General features: G+C 33.2%; 1 protein-coding gene across 1 annotated transcript; it reads left to right on the top strand.

The window, feature by feature from the left end:
• The first annotated feature begins 4,688 nt into the window (after positions 1-4,688).
• On the top strand, positions 4,689-23,605 carry LOC145666919 (uncharacterized). The gene is made up of 3 exons (XM_081734518.1): positions 4,689-5,448; positions 12,367-12,927; positions 20,543-23,605. Exons 1-2 carry the CDS (start codon positions 4,914-4,916, stop codon positions 12,924-12,926), a joined length of 1,095 nt encoding a protein of 364 aa, XP_081590644.1. The 5' UTR covers positions 4,689-4,913; the 3' UTR covers position 12,927; positions 20,543-23,605.
• The last annotated feature ends 42 nt before the right edge of the window (positions 23,606-23,647 follow it).

Here is a 23,647-nt window from a genome sequence, read left to right as displayed (position 1 = left end):
TTCACATTTTTCGTAATTCAACCTTTGAAAGGTTCCTGATTTTCCACTCTGCTTCATAATTTTGCTAATATTTAAGTATTCAGCTCAATTGAAATCTCGAGTGATGACAAAACTTCAAACTAAATAATAATTTACATTTTACAGCACCATTGTTTTCCGTATACAAAATATACAGGGCCGGATTAAGACCATTGGGGGCCCTGGAACGGGAAAATACAAAGGGGCCCCATCAAAAACTTTTATGATGGGCCCTCTCTCAACATGTTCAAGAGGGTCCAGGAGTGATTCATGCCATGTTCTTTAAACTTTTATGGTGAAAATGTTTTCAGTAATTTTTAAAATTTTTGGAGCCCTCGTGGTCAGTGATAATACAGGACAATGGAGAAATGTTGCATTGTATAAATTATAAATCACTTCTGATGTTTCATATATGTATTCGTATATGCATTAGGGGCGCCTATGAGGGGTTCATTGCACAGGTGCACCATTGTTACTTTAGGGAGAGATGTGAAGTAGTCGAGCTTTGCAGTTGATTGTACAGTTGCAAGAGAAGAATATGGATACTGCCAAAAAAAAAAAAAAAAAAAGTTTTAAATACTTTTCCGCATACTTGATTCGAGTGACACTCCCGGACTCCCTTTTATTGTCAGGGGAGAAAGCAGTACGTACATGTGAGTGAGCTCCCTAGAAAGTACCTTCCTGGTGGGCCCCTGGGTTGCTGTACGACCCTGTTTCTCACACAAGAAAACCAGGCGTAAATCAATTCAGTTTTAATTTAATAATCAGGCATACGATTTAACCATGAAGACGTCTTAAAATCAAACATTAAAACAAGTTGGGATTTTCCAAATACAACACAATAAAGAAAACTAATAAAATGTTGAACAGAACATTGCTATTCGCACGTAAGGATCTCAATAGTAGGATAAAAGAAAAAATAGCTGCTGTTTTATCAGTACTTATCAGAAATTAGTCAAAGAAAATTAATCATTAGGATAATATTGACTCTTTATTTGTCGTTTTTATGTTTTTAGAGGAAATAAACAATAATTCAATGAAATTAACCAATTGTATGAAGACAATGAACACGGTGTGACATAATTTCCACCGCATTGTAAATGTTGAAATATTGTGGGAAAACGACGTAATATCTTTATGAAGATTACAATGCAATTATACGAGCGGAAACAGTTAAACTCTTTTGGTCTACTTTGCTTTACTTAAGGAGAACAACTAAGAATCATTTGTTACAACGAGTCTTCTTCCACTTAAAGCACGTGTTCTCTTGTGAACTGTACGATTTGTGTACAAAGCAGTTGCCAGTATAACTTTTTATTTTGCCAATAACTTCGAAATTAAATTATCGATCTTAGTGTTGTTTTCAGTAATTTACAGATAAATAAACTCTATATTTCACTGGAAAAATTGTTTAAACATGATTTCGTCCTTTAAAAAAAAAAAGAAAGAATTTTGATAATTATTTGACGTCCAAAAATGTCCTGAAGCGTTCTCTGAAATGTCTCTTAACAGTGCTTAATAGGAACTGTCCTCAGAGTGTTCAAAATGTACCTGAACTCGAAATAATATGTTCAATAACTATCCATCAGTGAACAAGAAAAGTCTAAAATGCCTGCTAACAACTGTTAATAGGAACTGCCCTCAGTGCATTAAAAATATACCTGAATTTCTAATGTGTCCAATGGCGACAAGGACAACGCCACAGAAACGACTTTTAGACAGTATTAGAATACTTTACACGTTTACAAGTCGTTTCTGCCCGTATATTCATTGAACACATCAGAAGTTCACTTGAACACTCTGAGGGCAGTTCCTATTAACCACTATTAGAACACATACTAGACATTTTATCTTAACTAATAGAACACTTCAAGACATTTTTGGACATGTTAAGCAATGACCAAAACTTGTTTCTAAAATGTCCAAACACTGATTTATATTTTTGCAATATTATTACTGAAAATCGTACTCAAATTAATCATCTTGTTCTGTTGCTATTGACGGCAAAATGTTGTGAGCAAGGGCGGATCAAATGGGATGAAATAAGGAAAATTTTCCTCCAATAATAATAATAATTTATTATTATTATTATTATTATTATTATTATTATTATTATTATTATTATTATTATTATTATTATTATTATTATTATTATTATTATTATTATTGAATATTTGAGAATTCAATGCTACAATTGTAATCGCAGAAATGGTCAAACAAAAATCACGAAACCAAAGAATCCTAAATAATTATTTAAAAGATACAAAATGCTAATAAATAAAAATAAGCCAATCTTTATTTCCCTAATTTACTGTATATCAATAAAGGAATAAACCTATTGGCTCACTTTTGGAACCATTGACTTTAGAAATTTGGTTTTGTTTTTAAAAAACGTAATTTCTTCATAAATCCTGAGCTGCGAATACAGTGGAATTTTACGAAAGAAAGAAAGATGTCTCTCGTTTTTCACCAGATATCTGCGAGCGTTGAGACTCAACTGATTCCATTAATCTCTCTTTAAATAAACATATAGCCCTACACAAAATGAATAGTCAATAAGCACCTTAAAATTATCTCGAGTCCTTGTTTTTGTTGGTTGTTGGGTTAGAGTTTAGCATCCCTTGAAAGCACCGAGGCTATATGAGACGTAGACATACAGCTTAGCATGGGATCCAAACTACATAAGCTCCACCAGAAATCGAACCCGTGTTTCTCGCACCAAAGGCGTTCACGCTGACCTTTTAGTGTCTTCGTGTTTTAGCTCCGAGTCTGGCTCGATTTCCGATGCGACAGCATTGAACGAATTACGATGGTTCGAACTCTAACCTACATTTTAGATCCACCGTCTCATGTAACTTAGGCGCTGGAATGAGTAACTAAAGTTCAATAAAGAAACACAACTTTAAAATTGCTGTAAGTATGACAAAAATGCTGTGCGTACATCAGAGATGACCATTTTCTAACCGGGCTTTAGGCTCACTATTCTCAATTATGGTCTTTATAGATGGATCTTGTACTAGTTTTGGGAACGCGGTTGATAAGAACTCGGGTTCTCCCTTCTCAATGGGGCTCGTATCTGCTCGGACTCAAGCTCTAGCTATCCACTTGCAGTGCTCGTTTTCACAAACTCTTAATTTCAATTATTCAGCACGATGCAATTGTTAAGGGGGGGAGGCACGCTGGCTCAGTGGTAGAACGCTTACCTCTCATGCGTGGGGTCCCTGGTTCGATCCGCGACCAAGTAAGTTTGTAGTGGACAACACCGTGCTCGTGGGTTTTCTCAGGATACTCCTGTTTCCTCCCACTTTCTCATTCCACCAATTCTTGCATCATCATCCACTTGCTTTAACTATTGTCTCCCTTAGTCTAACATACATAAGGTGGGACGTTAAACTCAAAGATTTTGGATGCAGTTGAACCCGAGAACCAAACTTGCGAGTTCAGACACGTCTAGCTCACACTAGGAATCGAACCCCGAATCAAGCACACCGAAAACCATTTATTTTTAAATAACGAAACATGTAAGCCTATCTATCAACTCCCGTTTATCATATGATAAATGTTTTGTCGTAGAGTATTTTATGTTCCGAACAGACTTGCACTGTCAGCAATCGAAACTCTCCCGGGGAAAGCAGAACATCTGAAACCCCAAGCAATTACCACCGTAAACCACCGAAGAAGTAATCACGAAACTAATTTATAGCAACATATGTCAACTCACTTGCTCATAGTCATAATTAACATCACTAGTAATTTACCTAACAAATCTTCAGTAAAGGGAAACCAAACAACCGTGTTTATGAAAAGGAAGTGAGCCTACATCTGCCGTAATATTTTATTTCCGCAATTCATCTTCTCATCACTTATTTTTCTGTTATGGCCTACATTGAATAATCCCAAACAAATGACAGCAATCATTGTAGTGACCGCCATTTCAAAATCACAAGTGCCTCTTCAACACTCTCAGCTTGTACTCGCTAAGTACCTATGATTTAGCTTGTCATCACCACATAAACACACACACAGAAGCCAGTTGTACTAATACATATATGTATTAATACCTGGTAGTGTATGTTATCCGACACATGAATCCAATTTTTTCCCGTGGAATACTGGAACAGTAACCAAATACACGTTTTTTTTTCCTTTCTTGTCTTTGTATTATAATCTGCATAAACAGAGAGAAAATCCTCAAGGCTTTGTCTCACACCGTTATATTATTAGCTGTAACTGCAGTGGAATTGGAAGAGTGGGGGGAGGGGGATTCTTAAGACGTATATGTGTACGTAAGGTATGTGATAACTATTGCCCTCTTTCACGCCGCGCCGGAGAACATTACTGGTATTTTAGCACACTTTATGAATACGTCGTCTCTTCTGCGCCTCCGGAGGCAGTCCTTTTCTTTTCTTCGAAACCAGCACACTTTCCCACCTAAGCGCTCTGTTAGTTCCTCATTATTATCACTGCTTCCCTTCTCAAAGTATGGTCCCATTACGCACCTTAACCTTCATCTGCTTAATTCAAACCTTTTTGCCCTCCCACTCTTTTCCTTGCCATGTGAGCTTCGGGAAGATGTCAACGGCGTAGTAGGAGGGAGAACCAACGAATCCCAATCTAAACCTACTGACCGGAATTTCTTAACGATTTGAATAAAACCAGACGTACGCTTGTTGCCGTTGTCATTCAACCTTCAACTATTTTGTGTTGCAGTCAGCCGAGGAGCGATTATCGTTGTGTGGGATTGGTAGCATGTCCCGCACCGGTACACCACTCTGTCTTCGCTCTTGCTGATAAAAAACAAGTTTCTTTTTCGTTCTATAAGGTACCACACGGACTTCCGAAGTGCAGTTAAGTGAATTAAAAAAAAAGTGTGATTGGTTACCACAAAAATAACCATGGGACGTTTGAAGCTTTTAGGAATTATTTTAGTATTTTACTTATGTTCCAAAACTAGTGCTTATTCGACTGGCTCATTGCCTGTTGGACACTCTTATCACCACCAACCAAACGTGCAACAACAAGAACGACTGCAAACCGGAACCAGCAATGAAGATTTGCAAGAAGAATCATTGTTCAGCGGAATCTATAGGGAGTGTTTGGCCAAATGGTCGTTCTCTTGTTTACAGAAAAAGGTGTTGATATTTGTGGACAGATTAACGCGAAGCACTAGTTTTAAGTTAACGGACTATCTGTCAGTTGTGCGGAACAATCCTTACCCGGAAACAGCGCCTGAAATCAACGAGAATGAACTCAGTGCAAGACTTCCGAGGAACCTAGGAGATCAAGAAGAGGCATTGAATACACTTCTGGAAGAAAGAATTAACAGGTTTTTCCGTACGCATTCCGTGAGGTTTACTCTGCCCGGGAGTGGATCACGAGACCTCAAGGACAACGCTATTGATTTCAGTCTCGACAACGCTGTTGGAACAGGTAAGTAAAGAAAGAATATAACTTAATTTCCAATTCAACCTAACCTAATTTTAACCTAATTAGTTTAAGGGGGCAGACTACTAAAAATCATACAAAAACTAACCACCTTTCTTTTGTCCATTTTACGTTAAGTGGAAAGAGATAATGAAATGTAAATTTTGTAATAAACAGTAGAAAATAAATACAAATATTATTTTAAACGTAGTTAACAAGGAACCAAGGCAACATGATAAGTCATCAATTACCGTTGAGTTCATTTTTCTAATCGCTGCCTTAACCTAGAGTTTAGGTTAATTCATATTCTGGCCATACTGTAATTTCTATGGATGGTAATATTGAAAATTCTTAAGATAGATATTTTCGGGTGTAGAATAACATTATCTATTGTTGTGGTAAGTTACATTTCATTCTCTCTTTTCACTTACGTAAAACGGGCAAAAGAAAAATGGTTAGCTTTTGTATCATCTTTAGTACTCTGCCCCCTTAAAATTCTATCTGCCAGTAAGGGGTTGTGCATACATGAAAAGTATCCAAAACTATTACTACACACTATCGCAAATAATATACTTTAGTACTTAAATAAACTTAGTTTTTAATATTAGATTTAGTGACAGAAAAGTATTTGAGGAATAATCTAAATTACTAATAGAGTTAATAGTAATATTTCTGCGATCTTACTATATTGTAGTTTACATCAATAAGTTCAGGGTTATTATTATGTATTAGTGTCAAAATGATATTACACAGTGGTTAAAATACTTAAAATGAAGCAAATAATACTGTATTTCATATAAAAATTGCAATTATGTCTTCTTTTGGGTAGTGCATACAGTGATGGATCTAGAATATAAAGACTGGAGGGGGGCACCCAGATCCCTAAGTATGATAGATATATCATCAGTTTATTATACACTTTCAAAAATATATAAATAAAAGCTTTAATTATTTTTGTTAACTCAAGAAACTAGGAGATCTACGTCCCCCTTCCCCGGGCTAGATACGTCACTGAATGCATAAAAAGTTGAATTGATTACTTTTCGAAATTGCGATTGACTTAACATGGTCAGTATATCACCAATTTACACATAAACAAACATAAGAATAATTCATTTCTTAAGTATGTGCATTTCATATTAAAAATTGTTACATTTCAAATAATAATACTGGATATCATGAGTTGAGAACTAATTTTCAAAATTACTATTTTTATTATTAAATAATACGTATTTAAGTACCCCTTATTTCATGAAAATCAAATTCTGCTATATATATATATATATATATATATATATATATATATATATATATATATATATATATATATTTTAACATGTGATTACTAAATTTATATAGACCTATAGAGTTTCCTTGTGGCTAAGCGGTTAGCATAAGTGCCTTTGGTGTGGAAGGCCCGGGTTCGATTCCCAGAGGAAGCTTATGTGGTTCAGATTCAACGATAAACTATAGGTCCACATCTCATATAGCCTTGCTGCTCAAAGAGGTGCAAAACCCCAAATCAAATTAAATCAAATATATAGGCCGATACTGGAAATTCATTTTTGAAACCTAAGGGTCATTAACTAGAGTTGAGGGAGAATTCAGTAAAAATCAAACCGTTAAAACACTATAGTTCATTTGAAAGAAAACAAGAAAAATAACTCCCCTTGTAAGTCAATGGGTAAACAAATAAAGGTAGTAGGTACTCAAAATCAATAAATGATATGATACATATTAAATTTCAGGGAACGATTAGAAAAGGTAAGCTGATATTGTTTAAAAAAATAATCTAAGATTAAAAAGAATTAGGTAACCTATAAAAAAATGAATCTTGAATTTCTTATTCTAGGAAATCTAGGGAAATTTCGTAAGTAAATTCAGCAAAAAGGGGGAAGAAAGTAAGTTTTTAGATCAAACGTGAAAATCCAGAATAATTCTCGTACTGATTGATTGACCAATAGAAATGTTTAAATTTTTCTTTGCTCTTCAGAAATACACCAATACAATAGCAACAATTTATGTGTATGTGTGTGTGTGTGTGTGTGTGTGTGTGTGTGTGTTTAAAGTAGCATAATTTGCACCTATTGTTGACTAGGTGTATTTTTTATATAAAAAAGGGGGAAAGGAAAATTAAAGTAAAAACCAAATGAATAAAATAAATGTGGTTGATACTTACTTTAATATAGCTAAATTAATCTTATCACATAACTTCTGTCGTAGAAATCGGACGCTTATCAAACTAGAGAAAATTTGATACGAAAAGGGAAACTTTTGAGTGAGTTGAGGGAAATTTTCATAAAACGAAACCTATAAACACTGCTTACGTTTTATTATTATTATTATTATTATTATTATTATTATTATTATTATTATTATTATTATTATTATTATTATTATTATTATTATTATTATTACCTCCTACATTATATTAAACTAACAATTACAAATAATGGAAAATAAGAAATTTTTTCACTGTGTGAAATATAGACCCCTATATTTAACATAGAAAACGACTAATAGTCAAGACCAAGACTGTCAATATTTCAACGCTCTTTGTTCTACATGCTTCCTAAGCCATACAATGAACCGTAGGTTTATTTAATTCTGAAGCTGCATATAAAATTCTCCACTACAACGTCATTTTAGTGGATAAATTTTAGTCCGCTATTGCCAAACTTTCTTGTATTATTTTATCATTATTTATGCATAATGTTATAATGTCTTAGATTTATTAGATATTTCGGTGTAAACTGACGTTCAGCTAGCTGTATCTGAAATTATGTTCGTAAATAAATTAAATAAATATGTTATCACTTTCGTTTAAAAAAAATCAACATACATAAAGAATCCGACAATATTTTAAAAGTTCACTAAGTTGTATCTTGTTTCAAGGATGTTTAAAAGTATCTCACTAAATGAAAAGATAGTTTAACTTGTTCACATTTTAGTGTTAATAAAATTGCTTAGACTAAACCAATTCTTTTGTTAATATTTTAGTGTATAATTTATTATTAATCCGGAAATCAAGGCAGAGTTGTTACACCCCACTTCATATTAATATGTACATTTTTCAGCAAATACAGTTTTAAAATACGCATTTTTTTATTGCATCTTATTTTCATTCTCAATAGTCTCTATATATGGTTGGCTGAAAGTTAGAGTGGTTTAAGTCATATTTTCTTGTTTCTGACTAACATCACTTTTCTGATAAATAAAACAGCTGTTTCTCTTATCACTAGAACTTTCACAATCATTTGTTGAAATCTACCATATTTCAGGATAAAACTCTGATATATTTCACATTTTCTATAAAATTGACTTACATAAATCTGAGTTTTGAGTCATTTTTTTTTACCCTTTTTGACGAAGTAACTTTAAGTTTTACCCGAATATATTTGAGAGTATTCTATTTTCGTTGAAATTTGAGGCAGGGCCGTGCCGTGGAAAATCAGCGCCCGGGGCGAGAGTATACGACGGCGCCCCCATACATATATTCCAAACAATTTTTCGTATCTTTTTTTCCTTTTTCTCCCGAATTTTTCGCCCCTCTTACTTCGGCGCCCGGGGCACGGCCCCCCCACGGCACGGCCCTGATTTGATTTATTCATTTTTCTATTTTCTTTCCCTGTGCATATTTATTTTTAATATCGTGTTCCTTAGTAATAACAGAATCCAGCAGTAAGTGAGAAGTTAATATTTATTTCAATTCATTTCTAAGAAAACAGAGAAAGAATTCTTCATATAAATCAATGAGCTAGGGACAAAAATTGCACAGCTATCCAATACCGGCAAGAAAAAGTAATTCACAAAATATCTTAACGAAATTCTTTGCATCATCCGTTATCGAGACATTATCCATTATTATTAAATGTTAATTCTTAATACATTGAATTAGCAAATAAATAACTCAATCCATGATTGGAAGAAATGGGAGGTTCGTCGTCGCGGAAACAAAATTATCTAAAAGGGGTCTTATCCTCTGCCAAGTCAATGTATCATTCTCAGAGCTCATATCTCGATTATTCTATTTTACCATTATTCTTTCATTCTTTTACCTTATATTAACATCCTTAATAAGAACATTTTCTCCCTCAAATAATCCCAAATCAGTTTCTTTCGTAATACTAGCCCATTCTTCTCTTCTCTTTGAAGTAACCAAGAATTTTAATGATTTTGAGTATAAGATTTCTTCGAATCTATTTTAATTTGTGTTTTTATCTTATAGTTTCATTATATTTCGAGAAATTTATAGTTTCAACTTCATTTCCGTCTCATTTTCGAGGCGAGAATCGAGAAGTCCCTTTTTAAATTCGAAATGAGACGATAAATTTCACGAGTCTTGGGAGCAACACTTGAGTCTCAGAAACACGGTTTTATTTTTTACATGATTCGAACTATAAAAAGAAACTATTAATTAATAAAATGATTATACGAATATATAATGACAAACATTTATTAACATTTAAAGATACTGAAGTCATTACATAACACATTTCAATAATAAATATGGTTTAAATGTCCTATATTATACGCTTCGTGGAACTCTTGTGACAAGGGGTAAAAGTGGATCTGAAAAGGTAGGAGGACAGTAGGTAAGGGCATGACATCACGCCGTACCCCCTGCCTATGTTTGCCCATTGTAATGTTTTAGGAACTGGGGGGACGCCGTACATATTTTTTCGAGCTGGGAGGACGACGACCCTCCACGTTCCCCCTCACTTTTACGCCTGCTTGTGACGCGAAAGGATTCTGAGAATTATTACAATGACTTGTGGAGAAAAAAGGTATAAATTTCATATGGAAATTTAAGAAAAAATGAAACTGGAAAGATTTCGAGACGAGACGTAACGAGAAAGTATTCTTTGAGAATTGAGTTGAGATTAGAAAATTTTATTTCAAGTCTCGTGAAGAATACTAATTTAAGTGATCCTTGCTTTGTGACCAAAATTAAATTCGGTAATGTAAAAGTTAAATACTGTATTTATAAATCAACTTTAATTTAACTAATATTCAATATGCATGTAATGCAAACGCTTATCTGACGTATGTAATTTGAGTTCAATGCTCCATACACCAAATGCACGGAAAATTTGGCCTGCGAGGCGAGGCGATATAGTTATTATGGATCCCATTACAAAGCTAGTCAATAGTAAAAGCTGAAAGCAAACACATAATCCTTGAAAACATATAGTTAACTCACTGTCTTCATATGCGCAATAACTCACCATGTTGTGTGACAATAACTAGGAATGACTTTAAAAAGATAATTGGATATGATTACAAAAGACTAGTCTGTACTGTACCTTGGAGGTTTATCCATAAATGCAGTGGTGCCCCCCCCCCTCATGTCCATGACGCACCCTCCCTCAATTGTCTATCTGTAAGTGTTCTTCCACGAAAAAAAATCTTTTCGATTAATTTTTGCACACCCTCAAACATATTTATATAGATTTTTAACCCCCCCAAATATTTCAATGACGCAGTTTGCATCATAGCCCCCCCTTGTGGGCACCCCTGATAAATGCAACGAGTTTCGTAGCTTTAATGAACCTGTTCTTAATGAACTGTAAAGGTAGGAACCAGTACATTGATCATACAAGAGCGGACCCAGAAATAACCAGAATTTCCTAATAAATAGCAAGAACTTTATTTTTTAAAATTCAAATTTAATCACCCTCAAAGTACTTTCCATTAGTACTAATGCAATTGTCCAAACATTCATTCCATTATTGGAAGCACCTTGCAAATTCGGTCGCTTTGAAACCTGCTAGCGCCGTCGTGACATTGCGTTTGACTTCGTCGACATCACCAAAACGCTTGTCTTTCAAGTTCCTTTTCATCTGACGGAACAGCAAGAAGTCCACGGGAGTCAAATCTGGCGAATAAGGCGCTTGGATCGCCAGATCCAATTCTACAGTACACTTGAGTTTTACTGAGAGCATGTTCTTTGTAAGCTGTTTGCATAATCACAATAGCTGCTGCTGGGTTCTTGCCGAATAAAAAACAAAACTTTACAGCCGCAGGTTGTAACGTTCGTGAGAATCTGCCACTTTTTCGTGTCACGAGTGCACTACAGACACGCATACAGAACTGCCATAAAATCCACATGCGTCGTTGTCGGTTGACGCCACTTGGCATATTGAGTCAGGAGAGGTCCTCCCACGGCGGCCTAGCGGTGCAACCTCGTACTTTAAGTACACGATGCGCATGAGAACGATTCCCCCCTCAATGTGTTATTTTTCGATCCCCCCTCAATGTGTTGTAATTTTATACTGTGCATAACTCATGGTCACAACTTTCTTATGTATCGAATAATGGCGTGAAAAATTATTTTATGGCATAACCTATTGCGTATTCATACGAGTACTTTCTAATAGGCTACATACCAAGAACTTGGGCGGTCAGTTTTCTTCTCTACTGTATTAAGATATTACAAGAAAGTTTACTTATCGTTCTTCGTAAATCAAAAACATTGATTCTCGCTTGGAATGGATACTATTTTTTACTTAGAGGAGATAAGTTAGCAATTAACATTCTTGCTTCGCATCTGAAGGTCCCGATTAGAATCCGGCGAAGATCTAGCCCAACAAAGCTTCTCCCACAATTTCGTCAGGCGAATGCCGGATATTACCTTTTAACCTGGATGGACCAGCTCTTCCTTCCTACCAGCTCACTTCACATTGTAATCACCCATGTTCATTAATAATAATCCTGTGTAATTGATCTAGTAGGCTTTACATGTAGGCCCAAGGTTATTAAAATAAATAAATGAACATATAATTGAGGCAGTCAAATCTAAAATATCGTTTGATTTCTGATGTGTTTCCTTCAGTCACGTATCAGATACAGTCACAAATTTTGAAATATCGTTTTCTTCTTTTGGCTCGAAGTTCATGATTTTACTTTTGCTCACTTTTCCAGGTCGATTCATCAAGAAGAAGAAAATGATGATGATGATGATGATGATGATGAAAATGAAATTAATGTCCTTGATTCCTATGATCCTTGGGCTGATTGGTCTGAAAGCGTTCAAAGCGCTGATGTTGAGTATGATGTCACTGGTAATCTCCGCTGTAATTGGTCTGAAGAAGTTGGTGGAGAAGAAGAACCAAGGTGGTTCCAAGAAGGTAGTAGAATGGATGCCAGCGCAAGCAAGTGACCATCATCATCACCATCATAGCGGCGGCGGCGGAGGTGGTAGTGGAGGTGGCGGATGGTCTGGAGGCGGCGGCGGCGGAGGCGGATGGTCCGGCGGAGGTGGTGGAGGATTCGGAGGCTCTGGCGGCGGCGGATATGGATCTAGTGGAGGCGGCAGCGGTGGATACGGAGGCGGTGGTAGTGGCGGATACGGAGGCGGAGGTGGTGGCGGATATGGAGGCGGCGGTGGTGGTGGTGGATGGGCCGCTAGGACGGATACCAACACCTGGGACCCTCATCAGATAGCTTACAGAGGATATTACAATAACACCACAACCAAATGAGGTATGAACTCAAATTTTCAAGTGCTCTACTTCTTTCCGTTTTGTCTAACTCAAAATTTCAATGCTCTACTCCTTTCCACTTTAACTTAAATTTTCAGTGCTCTACTCTCCTTTCCACTTCGTCTAACTCAAATTTTCAGTGCTCTACTCTCCTTTCCACTTTGTCTAACTCAAATTTTCAGTGCTCTACTCTCCTTTCCACTTCGTCTAACTCAAATTTTCAGTGCTCTACTCTCCTTTCCACTTTGTCTAACTCAAATTTTCAGTGCTCTACTCTCCTTTCCACTTTGTCTAACTCAAATTTTCAGTGCTCTACTCTCCTTTCCACTTTGTCTAACTCAAATTTTCAGTGCTCTACTCTCCTTTCCACTTTGTCTAACTCAAATTTTCAGTGCTCTACTCTCCTTTCCACTTTGTCTAACTCAAATTTTCAGTGCTCTACTCTCCTTTCCACATTGTCTAACTCAAATTTTCAGTGCTCTACTCTCCTTTCCACTTTATCTAATACTAAACTCTTACAGTTACACCTCGAAAGACTGGCTGACCACGTGATTTTCAACTGAAATGAAGTGAGATCTTTAGTTTAAGGTTCTGTTCGATGAATTCTCTTAAGTTACAGAATGAATGATTGATTAATGAAACCGAATAGTTACGGAAGAATTTGTGGTATACGCAGACAAAACAAAGTATGTGTTGTACATAAAAACGTAGGTTACATGCGTAAATCTTGTAGTTTTTGGACTTAACATGTGACTATAGGTAACATCCTGTAACAAACGTACGTACTTTCTGTATGAAAGAAAGAGCTGTATATTGGAGGTCAGGATCTTACATACAGATGGATGTATGGATAACATATAGCTGATGTATGTAACGTACGTATATATAGGTAATATACAGAAGACTGTTAGATGTCAGACATCCTTCAACAGCATAATGTAACATCTAAGCGTGGAAAATGGCAGTACGTTTGTAGCATATGAATAGCGTATGCTCCGGGCAGATTTCAGTAGTAAACTTATGATTCCGTATATTTGTACAATATACCGCTGTCCGGATAACGGATTTTCCTCAGTGAACAATTGAAATGATGGAGAAAACAGGACACTCTCAGGATAATCTACAAATACGATGTGCTCCCCCATAAGTTCACATAGTCCTTTCCGCTCATTTACTATAGTGGCTAGCACCTGTGCTTTTGCACGGGGTCCTTGGTTTTTTCCCGGTGGATGAGCGAGTTGCAGGCATTACATTGATTTAAATTCCACCTAAAATTCATATGGCATCGCTGCTGCTGGAATGGAACGCTAAACTTTTAGTACCCGGCTATTTGAGGCGATCGCAAAGCGTATTTATTCCTCATGCGTACGCTTGGAATACGCTGACCATGTATTTAAATGTAGATGGCTAATCACAAACGCGAAAGCAATAAAAACGCGGAGAAAACGTCAGCTGGAGCGTATTTGGTGCATTTCGGAACAATAGAGCGCCTACTGTTTAAAAGATTTCAAAAGGAAGGAAAAATAGGAAAGACGTGTTGCCAGGCAAAGGGATTGGAGCAAGAAACAGCTGCTTGGAAGATGGTCTGTGCAGGGTATTGGAACTCTACTATTACACACCTGGACCTGGCAAAAAGACCTGGAAACCCTGACTGGCTCACAGTATGATTTACAACTCTGGTGAAAGTAAAATTACTGAATAGCCACCTTGGCCGCGTTCGCTACAGGGGGTAACGCTTTCTGAAATAGCGCCTTCTGAAGACTTACAATCACACAATCTGGATCGAGCTCAACTGTCATCGCAACAGAAGTAAGAGTTTTCCTACTGACTCATCGTGCTCCCAAATGTCTTTTAGTTGATTGACATATGGTCAGCACATCGAATATTAACGTGGTGATTTCCAGATGTTTAGTCCAGTGCTAATACCCTAAGTGTCTAGGTTAGCAGAGAATTCTGTTCCAATGAAGAATCAACGACAGCACAACCACCATATGGCAAGTTCAATACACAAGAGATTGAGGTCTACTTTTGGTCATTTTGGAGACATTTCATTTTTCATATCTCTAAAGATTTTTGTCCAGATACTGCAAATAACTTTTATAATGTGAAAAACAATACTAACTTTTTAAGCGTACTGTACAAACTTTAAGTCTCTTTTTCTCACAACGTTGGTAATTGGACTTGATTCCGTTGTGCTCTGAACTTCTCATATTAAAGACGAACTTGGTAAGTACTGGCCTACACGATATTTAGTTAGTAGTAGATATAATACTAAATTGTATTTTTGCAATAGGAACTTGATTTTTAGTAATATTTTTATTACGGAACGTTTCGTAATTTATTTGCAAACTTCCATTTTAGGCATACATTGTACGTATTATTATTATTATTATTATTATTATTATTATTATTATTATTATTATTATTATTATTATTATTATTATTATTATTATTATTATTATTATTATTATTGGTTGCTTTTTAGAGGACCCTTTCTAGCATCGAAGTTATAAAACTAGGACCTACTGCTTGCAATATATACAAAATACTACTCCCTTTCGTCTAAGGTTTACTCAATAATTTCACCAGATATCGATGATACCAAGGGCACCAAACATGTGAGTTAGCCAGTTGATCATAAAGGCCATTACATACTGTATGATAGACGTTGCAGTGTAACTCTCTCTCTCTCTCTCTCTTTAGTCTAAGAAGTACATAACTCTCATAGATGTTGCAGCACCACTTATTTGCAGCACATGTACAACGTTTGGTACAAAAAATTAGGCAGGCGAAATCAAAAAGACATGAAAATGTTAGAAAGTTACACAGTAAGATCAATCATTATCCCAGCTACAGCTGTTTATCCCTAAAAACACTGTGGCACAATTGGAACAGGTAAACGCATACGTTAACAAACCTACAAAAATGGACATCTGGCATGTGTTCAGAAAGTTCTTTGGAGATGAACTTATCCAATCTGCATTTGATAAATTTAAAGCAGGTTTAAACTGAGATGTAATAATAATAATAATAATAATAATAATAATAATAATAATAATAATAATAATAATAATAATAATAATAATAATAATAATAATAATAATAGTAGTAGTAGTAGTAGTAGTAGTAGTAAGAAATATCATTATGATTTGCCAGATATAGTGTATTTATCACAAGATAACTATCATAGTTTGCAAAAATTAAATTGAATGAAAACCCTTTCTTTACTTTTGTCATATAACAAGCATTACCATAACACCTCAACTTGAATACTTACATCATATACCACTTAATAATCAGTCATTAGAGAATGGTACCTTATTAGAAAATTATAAAACTCAAATGGTATTCGAATATAGCAACGCAGGTATCTTTTACATGCATGCAATCAAAATAATTGCAAATTCAGAATAATCGATCATATTTCATTCCATATCAAGAATCTGAGAACTTAATATTTGACAACATTGTATTTACCAACAAAAAAAATCATTAATGTCAATAGCAACATGATAACGTAATGACAGCCATTATAAGATGACTCGTGAGAGTTTCATCTGAATCTCCCGAATTATACGAACACATTCGATCGACGATCTTATGCAATGACAGATTAATTCCACTTTAGTAGAACTATAAAATCCAAATAATACGTTAATGTGGTCAATATGTTTGGTTCTTGGATTAATTGTTTTCATAATCATTGCATCTATAATCATTTACATTAGAGTAATTAAATTATTTTAAAAAGTATTCAAACAAAAACAATGATAATGAAAAATAAGGTATCCTACTACCACTACTACTACTACTACTTCTTCTTCTTCTTCTTCTTCGTCTTCTTCTTCTTCTACTACTACTACTACTACTACTATTAATAATAATAATAATAATAATAATAATAATAATAATAATAATAATAATAATAATAATAATAATAATAATAATAATAATAATAATAATAATATAGATTTTGTGTGTTTTCGTGTTTTCGTGGTAGTTGCATATAAATTTCATTCGGATCTGATAATAATAATCGCAGATAGATCATGAAACTACTCAACGGTTAATAATGTTAATATCGTAATTAACGAACTTCATTCTGTGCATGCCTAAGCATAACTTCAACTTAGATGTAGCGATGTTCATTCTTCTTCTCTTTTTTTTCTTTTTTAGTTTCAAGAAATATGCTTTCTCACAGGTTCCATGTAAATTTTATCGAAACCTCATAACATATTTTTGAAGGTAGACTCCTCAACAGCTGTTAAGCAAAAATCTTATAGTAGTATTTAATATCTCTCAAATTTATCATTTATGGTGTGCCTTTCTTTTCATCCATTTTCGCATAATATAATCTTATAAGGGATCAAGAGTGAATACAAGTGGCATGGATTCAGTACTTTGATTTCTGGACCATAAAATATTTCACTGTATAACTAGAATCTATGAAGTTTTATTTATTGGATAAAATGACTTATACATATATATATATACATTAATGTAGCTGTACCGATTGAAATTTCATGGACATATTAAGTTGTAATTTATTAGATTAATAATTGAAAACTCAATAAGGAAATAGGCCTACTGTTTGAAGGATATACAAAATATTACTCGTTTTTAATTATGGCTTACTTACTTCTGTATCCAGGAATCGAATTCAGGACCAAGCGTTCAAAACAAACAAGTTATCACTTTGATCGCGAAGGGCACAATAATAATAATAATAATAATAATAATAATAATAATAATAATAATAATAATAATAATAATAATAATAATAATAATAATAATAATAATAATAATAATAATTATTATTATTATTATTATTATTATTATTATTATTATTATTATTATTATTATTATTATTAAGCATTTATTGGAACAAAGCTTGACAGCCACTAGTGCGTCAAGAATAATACAAAATACAGTGAGTGACATCACAGTCAAAGCCTTGATTTGATCACATAAAATATATATATAAATAAACATGTATAATGTTAATAATAATAAAAGTAGACATCAAAATGTCATTCGAAAAAACAGAACACATAACCTACAATAAACGGTTACAAAAATACATGAAACAAAAATATAGCAAAATGAAAGGAGTACCACAAGTCAAATATTGAAGTTGAAACAATTCAGAAAAAAAATGAAATGAATGAAATCTAATACCAAAAAATGGTAACTGATCCATATCAACAAAATACCCACAATAACAATAATAACTTTTAAAAATACGCAAAACTAGGGCAAAACAACACAGTCATTAAACCAGAATGTCTATGGTTCAGAAGCATTAATTATGAACAAAAAAGCAAGCCATCGAAAACAACATTGAGAAAAAGGAATGCAAAATCATGAATTTCGTAGGCCCAAAACTTAAAGATGGATAATATAGTTCAGGAGCAACCAGGAAATCAAATATTGCGTAGATATCCATGGTAACATGAGAAAACGCATGTTAAAGTTGACGGACAAGTCAAAATGATTAATCTAGATAAGCTCGCAAAATTTTTCATTTTCGTAGAAAGTTGAATTCTACGAAAATGGGATTAAAGCACAGAGAACACGAAACCAATTGGAAAAGTCAGAAAAGATCTAAAGTTACCAGGAATCATACAAGAAGACACCAAAAATGAAGCAGATCTTTAGTTCTAAAATTTGTGAATGGCAAATGGACCAGGAGGTAAATTCTATGACTTATGGAACCCGGAGGTTCAATGGTGCGTTCACAAAAGCTCTTCATTGGCTTCTGTCTTAACCAACTGGGTTCAGTTTCTACTTTGTAATCCAATCTCTGCGAGATCCATCTTAATATTGTCCTCCCATCAGCGCCTAGGTCTTCCTAATGGTCGTTTTCCGATTGGATTTCCAGTAGAAGCTTTGAAACCATTCCTACTTGCTTCCATTCTGACTAGATGACCTGCCCTCCTGATCCTCCTGACTTGATGACCCGAATAATGTTTAGTAAACCTTATAAATTACGCAGTTTCTCATTATGAAATTTCACCCATCACCCTTTCCCGTTCCTCTTTGGTCCGAATATTCGTCTCAAGTCTCCGTCTTCTACTATTAGTGTAATAAATTACTGTTTTAATATGCCTACGAAGCATCTATTGGTACAGTTGCATTAATGTATCTATTGCTTACACTGCTGAACTATTGTTAACGTTTTCCCTAAGAAGCTTCATAGATCCGAGATATATAATTTAAAATGTTTATGGCCCATGCTAAATCAAATCTTTTAATCTATATTAAGAAGAAAATTGTTTATGGCCCATATTAAAACAAAGATATTAATCCATACTAAGAAGAACACTGTTTATGGCCCATATTAAATCAAAGATATTAATCCATATTAAGAAGAAAATTGTTTATGGCTCATATTAAATCAAAGATATTAATCCATACTAAGAAGAAAATTGTTTATGGCCCATGTTAAATCAAAAATTATAATCCATACTAAGAAGAAAATTGTTTATGGCCCATGTTAAATCAAAGATATTAATCCATACTAAGAAGAAAATTGTTTATGGCCCATGTTAAATCTAAGATATTAATCCATACTAAGAAGAAAATTGTTTATGGCCCATATTAAATCAAAGATATTAATCCATATTAAGAAGAAAATTGTTTATGGCGCATGTTAAATCAAAGATGTTAATCCATACTAAGAAGAAAATTGTTTATGGCCCATGTTAAATCAAAGATATTAATCCATACTAAGAAGAAAATTGTTTATGGCGCATGTTAAATCAAAGATGTTAATCCATACTAAGAAGAAAATTGTTTATGGCCCATGTTAAATCAAAGATATTAATCCATACTAAGAAGAAAATTGTTTATGGCCCATATTAAATCAAAGATATTAATCCATATTAAGAAGAAAATTGTTTATGGCCCATGTTAAATCAAAAATTATAATCCATACTAAGAAGAAAATTGTTTATGGCCCTTATTAGATCAAATTTCTTAATCCATACTAAAAATTCAGACTAGAGAAAGGTACAATTTTGTTATTTAAAAAGAAAGAATTGGATTCAATTAAACTGCTGGTGGTTTGTGTCACAAGATTAGTGAGACTCGATGACACTTTGCTGTTCTTCTGTGACCCTTGCAAGCGTTATTCATTCACCGTAGTTTTTCCAGTCCAATGAATCGAACGTACATGCTCCAATAGTTTATTCAAAGTCATCAGACGAAGAGATTTAAGACAAAACAGAAGAGAATTAAAGGTGAAGGTCAGTCATTGAACTTGTTGTTTTTAAAAATAAACAATATCTTCTTTTTTTTTACCTTTACAGCGATACATCATATACAAAGTATTTATGTCTAATGGATTCACAATATAATATTAACTGAAAATTATGTGTATTGAAATAACACGTTATCAAAGGTTATACAAAGTTACCTTTAAGATTTTTATAAATTTAAAGTTATGTTTTAATAAATACTAAGGACATATGATTATTACAATATATCCTGATAAGCATTACATTTTGTTACTTCAACTAAAAAAAAATTAACTTAATAGATAATTTTGTGTTGAAATATGAAAATGTGCAAAATAAAAATGAGGTAATAGCAATAATATTGATTGTTCTTTTCAGATTATTTCATTGCTATAAAGTCGTTTCGAAGGTTACAAAGAATTTCATGCAAAAATTCTTGTGTACTACCTGAATCAATTGGTTACAGGACGAAACAATCAGTGATACTGCCGGCTGGGTGATCATCTGGATTTCTGGAATGTTTAGTTATTGGTTTTTTTAATGGGACAAAAGAAAATTAGACTTGTGGAAGGCTAGCACTAGCTATAGAAGTGATGTTGTGCATTTAGGGATAAGCGGGTTTTATGCTAAATGCAAACTATTTTAATTATTTATTTATTTATTACATAATTTATACCCTATCAGTATAAATGATACAGATGTATCAATAGAATGTTTGTGTAATTGTTTGTGAAAGTTGTGTGTGAAAATAGTACGTTTAAAAACCATTACTGTAACTTGTTACTCCTTTGGTAGTACCTGTCAATAATTTATAGTGTCAACATCGTTTCTATCCTTAATGCTATTCTTAGTTAATTTTTTTTAAATTTTGAAAATTGCTTTTTTAAATATAAAACACGATTTTAAAATAAGTTTTCATCTATTAATTTATTTTGAAGAAGCTACATATCTAATATACATGATCAGTATTCAGTGGCGTATTTAGGATTTTGTTTCGGGGGGCTATGCACAATACGGGAAAGCAGGAAGCAATTGCCCACCTGAGTTTGAGAATTAAATATATTTTAATTTACGCATAAAAAGAGGTTTTAATGGGAAGAACTACAGACTGGTGAATCTTATGTGATATGATACAAAAATTTAGCAGTGAATCTAACCTTTTATTCTATTCATAGAAGAAAAAGGAAGTGTCGTCTTGATCTACCTAACTTCCCGGGCTACTTATTCACCCCCTGTTGATTTTCTTTAATTCAAATATTTATCTTTCTTTATAACTAAACGATGTAAATATTTCTGTGCTATAATAACTAAAGTCCCGTTATGTTGATACCTGTGCAAGTTGATGTAGAACACCAGTTTTGCTCATCAGCTCCTCTTAATTTTGGTGTTACTGATGACGGCCGACTTGAATCACAACTAACAACGGTCGAAAGTACGGTCGAAGTCGAAATAGGAGAAACGAAAGAAAGTAACAACTAAGAAAAATAAACAGAAGAGTAGAATGGACGAAAGAAAGAAAAGAAGAACGCAGTTCTTATATGGAATGAAATTTGACAAATACAGCATTATTTCTGAACAAAGAGCATAAGAAAATGGAAAGTAAATGAAATTCTCATAAAAGGTAAGAAGGATTATTGTTGTACGTGGAATGCGAAAAATTAACAAATTTATTTGAAGGACTTGAGCTCATAGCCCCTCTAAATACGCCACTGTCAGTATTATTAATTTAACATTCTAATATGACGACAAGTAATATAATATCTATGTAATATAACTTTTGAATATATTCATCATATGTAGGTTAATTCTCGATTATACACTATTAATTATTTTTGATTCATGTTATAAATATCAATTGCTTTTTACTAGTAATACTTGAAGAAAACCGTTTTCTAAATGCCAAAACTCATTACTCCTTAAAACTTGTGGATTTTATGGATAATTAGAAAACTACACCAGGAATTAAGATGTTGAAACTAATTTTAATATCAGCTATAGTATGTAGTAAACTTAAATTCTGTTTTTAATTTTTTTAAATGAATTTATAAAGTTTAAATTCTTCCCTTTTAAAATTAATGTTAGATATAGATTTTCTAAGTCATTAACAGAAATTGAACAGACGTTAGAACAAATATATGTTTTAATTATCATGTCCTTAAATTGCGCTTTTTGCATCTCTTGAAATAACGTTTTATAAACTTCCAGCGATATTCTAAAATTACTTTTGAAAGTTGTTATTTAATTAAACTTATGTGTCAAAATTCACATTGACATTCTATGAAGTCGATTTGTCTGAATGAGTGAGTGCAACATATGGTAAATCCTACAAAAAGTTATCTTTCTCAAGTTTTTATGTATTTTTGTTTCATTCTTCTGCTTTCTATATATTTTTTTAATCTATGTCATTCAAGTTCGATGTTTAGATTTATTTGTTCTGATGGTACACTTTTAAATATATTGTTTTTTTTTTTTTTTACCATTATCAACATGATAGATTTCAATATCCCGATAAAATTAGTACCAGCATGAACAAATACTTAAGGTTTATTCGTGGAAACTCCATATTTTTCAACGTTTTATGTAAAAAGCATATAATACTATTGAACTACAAACTTTAATATATTCTTGCTCAATAATTTGTAAATATTTACCTTAATCGGACACAATTCACTATAATAGTTCTAAAAGTACTTGTGTATATTGAGTACATATTTCTATGAAAATATAATATAGCAATAAGAATAAACTATCATCTACTGTAATTTATTTAGACCATTTTCATTAGAATAATATATAATTTCATTAGCAGTTTCTTTAAAACATAAAATAATTATCAAAAATAACTAAAGTTGATGTTCTCGTGCATTTTTAGTGTACGTTTCACAAGTGAAGAATTTTTTTTAAAAAAAGTGCCTCAATCTAGCAACGAAAAACAGACTGAAACTTATTTTTATTGTCATCTTGATTAATATTTTCTTCAGTGTATGTGCTTGAGTGTTAGGGAGTATGAAGTCTACTTTCTTAACTGTTTCATAAATGTGTATGTGTGTATGTCATACAGAGCAGTACTATAGTTCATTCCATAATTGGAAACCAGATTATTTTAAACATACTTCGTATCCTCTTTTTGAATAATATTATAATGCATTGTTCAGTATCACGAACTTTATTGTCTATCATAAATATTAGAAATCATATGTGAAGTTATAACTGTTATTCCATAGAACAATGGTCGTGAAAGTCAAGTACATTTATAAATAGTTTCTCTTTGTGTGTGTATTAGCAACAAGTACAGTATACTGATGTGTCCTTATGTTTCTATTATGTTAAAGATGTTGTGTATTATTTATTTATTTATATATTGTACAATCAACTAATTGCCATTTTAAATAAATTATTATGAAATAGACTTGACTTCCTATTATATCCAACATCATCTACGAAAATATTTTATTACACTAATATTTTGAGATTTTAATCTTA

Source organism: Thermobia domestica, chromosome 12 (genome assembly GCF_964235325.1).
Source record: "Thermobia domestica chromosome 12, izTheDome1.hap1.1, whole genome shotgun sequence".
Lineage (NCBI taxonomy): Eukaryota > Metazoa > Arthropoda > Insecta > Zygentoma > Lepismatidae > Thermobia > Thermobia domestica.
This window is presented reverse-complemented; position numbering and strand designations above follow the sequence as displayed.